General features: G+C 39.8%; 1 protein-coding gene across 1 annotated transcript; it reads left to right on the top strand.

The window, feature by feature from the left end:
* The first annotated feature begins 416 nt into the window (after nucleotides 1–416).
* On the top strand, nucleotides 417–4,928 carry LOC120646872 (ATP synthase subunit gamma, mitochondrial-like). The gene is made up of 9 exons (XM_039923376.1): nucleotides 417–610; nucleotides 1,361–1,404; nucleotides 1,497–1,649; nucleotides 2,323–2,436; nucleotides 2,523–2,650; nucleotides 3,518–3,640; nucleotides 3,748–3,867; nucleotides 4,295–4,416; nucleotides 4,524–4,928. Exons 1-9 carry the CDS (start codon nucleotides 501–503, stop codon nucleotides 4,591–4,593), a joined length of 984 nt encoding a protein of 327 aa, XP_039779310.1. The 5' UTR covers nucleotides 417–500; the 3' UTR covers nucleotides 4,594–4,928.
* Nucleotides 4,929–6,908: the final 1,980 nt, after the last annotated feature.

The following is a 6,908-nucleotide window of genomic DNA, read 5'->3' as shown; positions in this document are numbered from 1 at the left end:
AGAAATATTTATTACCTGCGGTTAGGATCCAAAATCCGGCAGGGCTTCGCCGTTACAACTCTCTCCCTCACCCCTCCTCTCTCCCTCCCGCTCTCTGGATGTCGTGGGAAGCAAATAAAGGGGGAGGGAGAGGGAAACCTTTTATACAGGACTGGGGAGCCTGCCGCCCTGGGGCGGCAGGCCCCCCTGCCGCCCGCCAGGGGGGCGGCAGGCTCCCGCCAAGGGCTCCCGCGCAAATAATTTTTTTTAAATTTACATATAAATTCCTGCCACCCCGCTGCTGGCGGCAGGCCCCCTGCCGCCCCCCTGCCGGGCGGTAGGGGTACAAAATTGTAAATTGTGATATTGAAAATATATTTCTGTAAAAAATGTTTTCGAAAAATATAAAAATAAAAAAGGCGCTTCCGAGGACGGACATAGAAATACAGACAGTGAGAAGGGAAAAAAACCAGGCATTCGACAGCGAGAGAAGCGAGGGCAAATCAGGCGAGGCGACGGCGATGGCGATGGCGGCGCTGCGACGCGAGGGGAGGCGCCTCCTCCTCTCCCCCACCGTCCCCAACCCCTCCCCGGCGGCCGCGGCCGCGCGGTCCTCTGTCATATCTTCACCGTAAGGCGACGTCCTTCCTTCCCGCTTAATCCCCTATTCCTCTTGGGGCTAGATCCGGGGAAAGGGGCTTGTTCTTACAGTCGGGAACTTTCTAGAAGCAGCATTCCTCTGGGGCTAGATCCGGGGAAAGGGGCTTTTTAGTACATTCGGGAACGCTCGAAGCAGTATTATGTCCACGCTTGATCTGTGTGTAGGTGATAAGTGCAAGCGCGCAAATATTTATTATGTAGATCCGAGGTGTAGGAAACGCATTTCGAATGTAATTTGTCGATTACATTTTTTTATAGAACTCCGTAGGTTTAATATCGTATATGCAGTTTTTAGGTCCGGGGGAAGGGGCTTGTTCGTACATTTGGGAACTTTCTAGAAGCAGTATTCCTCTGGGTCTAGATCCGGGCTAAGGGGCTTGATCGTAGATTCTGGTTCTAGAAGCAGTATTATGCACACGCTTGATCTGTGTGTAGGTGATAAATGCAAGCACGCAAATATTTATTATGGAGATCCAAGGCGTAGCAAACACATTTCATATGTATTTTGTTTATCATATTTTTGTTCTTTGACATTTTTTTAATGTGTATACACACGAACTGGAAATTTGATGCACTGAATTTAATTTTATCGCTATAAAACATCTTCTCTATAAGCGTGTATTTGTTGAGTTATATTCTAACAATCTCAACTCTGCATCATTTCGTTGACACAGTATCTTAGTCTATATGGTTCTGTGCTGACTGCTTACTACATTGATAGGGAGACGACTCCACTTGGTGTGCGGTCTATTTCAACTCAAGTTGGTAAGGATTCTTGCAATCTATGGTTGCTTTGTTCTCTTCTATAAATTGAAAAGGGTTCCTAGTTACAATTACTTTTCTGTTATCGAGTGCAGTTAGGAACCGGATGAAGAGTGTCAAGAACATTCAGAAGATCACAAAGGCTATGAAGATGGTTGCAGCATCAAAGCTTCGAGCTGTTCAGACGAGGACTGAAAATTCACGTGGCCTGTGGGAGCCGTTTACTGCCCTTCTTGGGGATGCTCCAAGTATGTATACATATATATGAGGTTTCCAAAGCCACCGGATAGCCTCTTTTCTAGTTTCTTTCACCTGTTTTGTCCTTTGTAGATTTAGTATGATGCGCTGCTTTAGTGGGGTTTTATCTGTCACCCTTAATACTCAGTAACATACTGTTAGATTCAAGTTAGATTTCTTCAATGGGGTTTGGTATGTCTACTAAGGGTCACTAGTATCATGAGAGATTCAATTTATGCTTCTTTGACAAGTTTCTTTCAACCTGTAAGTGGGCATCATTCCTGCAATGGCATGTCCTTATAAGTTTATATTGAGTTGATTGATTGAAATGTCAATGCCAGGGTTTCATAAGTAACTGAAATCCAGTATCATATTCCATGTATGCTTTAGTAAAAACTAAAGAGACCATGTGATACTTTACATCCTTATAAACTCCCTTTGTTGGAGATGTAGAATTTTGTCGAATTAGCAGATAATATGTTCTTTTCATGTTTCTTTGATGAATAGTTCAAAATCCCACTTCAAGAAAAATGGTAACGTGCGTATGTGACATGGATGACTTATGGTCATAGATTCTTTTGAACTTCTTTTGGTTATTTATGGTTGCAATTCTCTGTAGACCTTTGCTGTTTAGTTCAAAATTTCCTCATGTTACTGTTCAACCTGTCTGCTATGACTGGACAGCCGTCGACGTCAAGAAGAATGTCATCGTGGCCATTACCTCTGACAAGGGACTCTGTGGTGGTATTAATTCAACATCAGTGAAAGTTAGCAGGGCTCTTCACAAATTGACATCTGGTACGTTATTCACGTGGTTGATATGAATAGAATCATTTTATATTGTTCTAAGATCGTGAATTTGATGCTAATGCTTCTGCTACCAGGTCCAGAGAAAGAGAGTAAGTATGTCATATTAGGAGAAAAGGGCAAAGTTCAGCTGGTGCGTGACTCAAGGAAGAGCATCGAAATGACTGTAACTGAACTTCAGAAGAACCCTATCAACTATACACAGGTCTGTTTTCAACTTTTCCACTCATTTTAAATTTGCAGATTAACAATGTGGCGGTTATGTTTCGGTTTAATATTGGGTTAATATTTAGGGATTGCACTACAGTTTTTGGGGTGTTATGTTTCAGATTAATTAATTTATTTTTTTGATAGCTTATGGTTTTCATAGCATCATGCTGTTGCCTTTCTTTTCTGGCTATAAACTTAACGAACTCTCCTGTTAGACTAATATGCAAGACAGCTAATCTGAATGGCAGAAAAGGATGTCTGTTCTAGTTACTGGCTAGCTTATTCAGTGCAATTCTAGGCTCTTCTGGGTCCAAATAAAATTGTCTGGATTGCCAGCTGTAGTAGTCATGGCCACAAAGCAGCTATGGATGTACAGTTTCAGCTATCTGACAGTTTATTTACCTTTTTTTGTTTCTTTTTCTCGCATGAAAAAGCTGAATTAATTGTTTATCTTCCACTTTGCGTGCCTTGAATTTCAAGTATCAAAGTATGGAAATTATGCTTCTACTTTGTGTGCCTTAAATTTCAAATATCAAAGTATGAAATTAGTCACCCTCTTTGTCAAGCAGCTGATTCTTTGTGGCATCAAAGTATTGAGTAATATCATATGCTACTGCAAGGAAAAACTGGCCACTTGCATACTCTCGCTTGTTATTTTGCAGAACTTGAATTATGGAAATTGTCTCAGCATGTTGTGGCATTCACACTCTCTAGGTTTGTTAGGGGTCAGGAATATACTGTTTTTGTAAAAGTACTTTGTACCTTGAAGAAATTATAAGAATATGCTCAGTTTAGTACCTAGTTTTTTAAAGTTTCCCATGTTGCTACAAAATTTAATTACTATCATTTCAACACATTTCAGATCGCTGTGCTTGCGGATGACATATTGAAAAATGTGGAATATGATGCTTTGAGGGTTATTTTTAACAAGTTCCATTCTGTGATATCATTTAAGCCCACAATGGTAACAATACTGTCCCCTGAGGTAAGTGATTCTGAGGCTTGTGAATTAGTGCTCTAATCAGCAAGACCATAAAAAACACACCATTATATCTTCATTGTTTATTACTGAGTGCCTTTTCCCTTATGCAGGTTGCAGAAAAAGAATCAGAAGCTGGTGGGAAGATTGGTGACCTGGATTCTTATGAAATTGAAGGTGGCGAGACAAAATCAGAGATATTGCAGAATCTTGCTGAGTTCCAGTTTTCTTGTGTAAGTCATTGGTGATCACAATTCACAAAGGAGCTAGCTAAGATTTTAGATGTAGTTTTACTAATTATCTAGGGGTGATTTAATATGGTTATCCTTCGAAGCAACAGATTTATGGTAGCTTAGCAGTTTTTGTAGTGTGTATTATGTAAATATACAGGAAAACGTGCAGTCCCTCTGTTCCAAATTTTATATCGTTTTAGCTTTTCTAGATACATAGTTTTTGCTATGTATCTAGACATAGTGTATATATTTTTGGAACGCAATCTAGACATAGTGTATATCAATGTGCATAACAAAAATTATGGATCTAGAAAAGTGAAAACGACTTATAATTTGGAACGGAAGGAGTAATACTTCCATGATTTTTTCCCTTTTAAGACTTGGGGCTCTCTTATGATAACATACTGCAATGCCTGACCAATGGCAGGTCCTGTACAATGGTGCCCTAGAGAATGCATGCAGCGAGCTCGGAGCCCGCATGTCTGCCATGGACAGCTCTAGCAGAAATGCTGGCGATATGCTTGACCGTCTCACTCTCACTTACAACAGGTTTGTCTTTTTTGTCAACTAGTACTTTTTATGCAAGCATATTGCAAAGCAAAATGCTCAGCAAGATTTGAGAACATAGACTGATTGCCTTCATTTTCTGTATCCAGGACACGCCAAGCATCCATCACTACGGAGCTCATTGAGATTATATCTGGTGCATCTGCCCTTGAAGGATAGTGAACAACTGCTATATGGACAATTTCCTTATTCCTTTTGCTACTTCCAAGAATATTCTTCTGGAAGCTTTAGTTTTAATCCTTTTTGTTTCGCTTTTCCTTGAGAAAAGAACTGTCATGCTAAGTTGCAATAATTAGCCTGATGGCGATGTGCGCCCATGGCACCTGCAAAGAATGTTCAACAGGTAATGAGGTATGGCTGGTTTGCATAAATGATGACGAATAATATATGGATTGCTGCACATGATTAGCAAGTTGGTGTTGTATTGGAGTGACGATAGATGCCGTTGCTTCTGCCAGTTTGAGCTATATATGAAATATATGATTCTTTTAGTACACGACATCGGTGAAATTTGGAGCATGTTAGGGGTTGGGCAAATCGGTGTTTCTCGGTGTAACTACGGCAACTTTTTACGGAGAACTTGTGCTAATAACTAAACTAAAGAGGGTCGGTGGCGGCCCTTGGAAGCGCCACGTTGTGATAATCTCAACTGATATTATACTACCATAGTAAGCAAAACATCTATGCTCTAGGATTATTGGGTCGTTTCAAAAGGTTGATTAAATTAACTAGAATGGTATTCTGCTTAAAAAAATTGGGAGGAGAAATGAATTAGAGTAGCACGCTATTGTAATTAATTAGTTGATAAAAAATATTATTGGATAGCTACATGCATCCTACTTTTCACCTTTAAGCTGCTTCCTATTCTCTCTGTCTCGGTCCATTGCTTCATGTACATGTACTGTATATGATGCTGGTTGGAAATTACCAACTCAACTCGCGAAGATGATTTCCATCACTAAATCTACTTTCTCAATTGTCCTTAGGCTAATCTCAATAGGCCTAATGAAAGTTTTATGGAGAGTTTCATAGCAATTAATTCTATGTCACACCACCAATTTTGTTGACATGGCAAGGAGGGAGAAGAGGTGAATTTCATGGAATGTGAGATGAGTTTCGTCATTGTGAAACTCATCTGATACGGTAATCTAATTTCCAATATAAGTAACCGTGTCATGAAATTGTGCACTAAGACTGGAGCTCGCAGCGTAAAATGTGATGCTCATGTTAAAACACTAGTACCTATTAAAACATTGTTATGTAGCACAATCCACGATGGTGGAGCTCCAGACAAAGTATGAGGTCAAAAAACGACCAAAGAAAACTAAAATGGGCCTAGCCAAATAATGTTATGTGGAGAGAATTAGCCGAACCGAGGATTTTTTTTTACTCCAAACAGAGGGATTTAAATCTAGGTAGTGCACAATAACGGATTTAAATCTAGGTTGTGTACAATAACTAATTTTTACGACGTTTCTGACTTAACCTTTTCAACTTGCTATCTTTCGTCATCTAGGAACCAGTACCTGATGGTTGCTATCTCGATGTCTATATTATATAATCTATCTTCCATAGGCTTCACTAGATATAATGCTAACTTAGTTGTGATATCTCTCAACTTAATTTTTTCAACTTGCTATCTTCTCTCAATTTAGCTCTTTCAACTTGCTATCCTACGTATGTCACGGTATAAATTTTCCTTTTATCATCTCCCTATAAGTTTAGGAATCTCAAACCTTAATTATAGGTTGAAAAATATATGAATATATATGAATAAACTACCTTTGTATATGGAAGGTTTGAGAAAAATCAAGTGAAAGAGGTGGCTCAAATACTAAATTATGAAAATAGGATTTTTGAAAATTATACATATATATAGGGGGAAAACTCGTCATCCCCAGGTATTCCCCACACGCGGATTGGCCTAGGGTGTGTTTGGTTGTCTTCTCCAGCGGGCCTGGCTTGCATAGTTGCATCTAAGAGCCAGGCTGCCAGTAGCCAGGCTGTGTGCATGCAAGAGGGGTGTGTTTGGTTGCCTGCTTCATACCAACCAGGCCAGCAGGAGATGATATTTGGTTGCCTGAATGCATAGGTAGATGCAAATTTGGATGCAAGGACTTGTTGTTTGGTTGGCTGGATACAATGTGGTTGAGTTACCTCTTGCATGGGGTGGTGAGGTTACCATCAAGTAGTAAATAAGTTCTCATATCTAGTTTGAAAGTAATATTACATCAATTTTGTAATTAAAAATACAATGGCCACAGTTTGAACTAGTAACATTGCACACAGGACTACTATTATGGCATTTTTACGTGTAAATGGCGTCCTGTTAATGTTCGGTGCAGCAGTTGTAACATGTGTTGCAGCATTTGTAACATTTGTTCCATCTTGTGTGCCGTAGAACGCTGCAAAGGCTTCTTCTCTTTTATTCTGTATTTTTTGTAGCAAGCACCACTGAAGCCGTCTACTTGAGC

This window comes from Panicum virgatum, chromosome 9K (genome assembly GCF_016808335.1).
Source record: "Panicum virgatum strain AP13 chromosome 9K, P.virgatum_v5, whole genome shotgun sequence".
NCBI classification, from domain to species: domain Eukaryota; kingdom Viridiplantae; phylum Streptophyta; class Magnoliopsida; order Poales; family Poaceae; genus Panicum; species Panicum virgatum.
The sequence above is the reverse complement of the archived record's forward strand: the minus strand, read 5'-3'. Positions and strand labels throughout refer to the sequence as shown.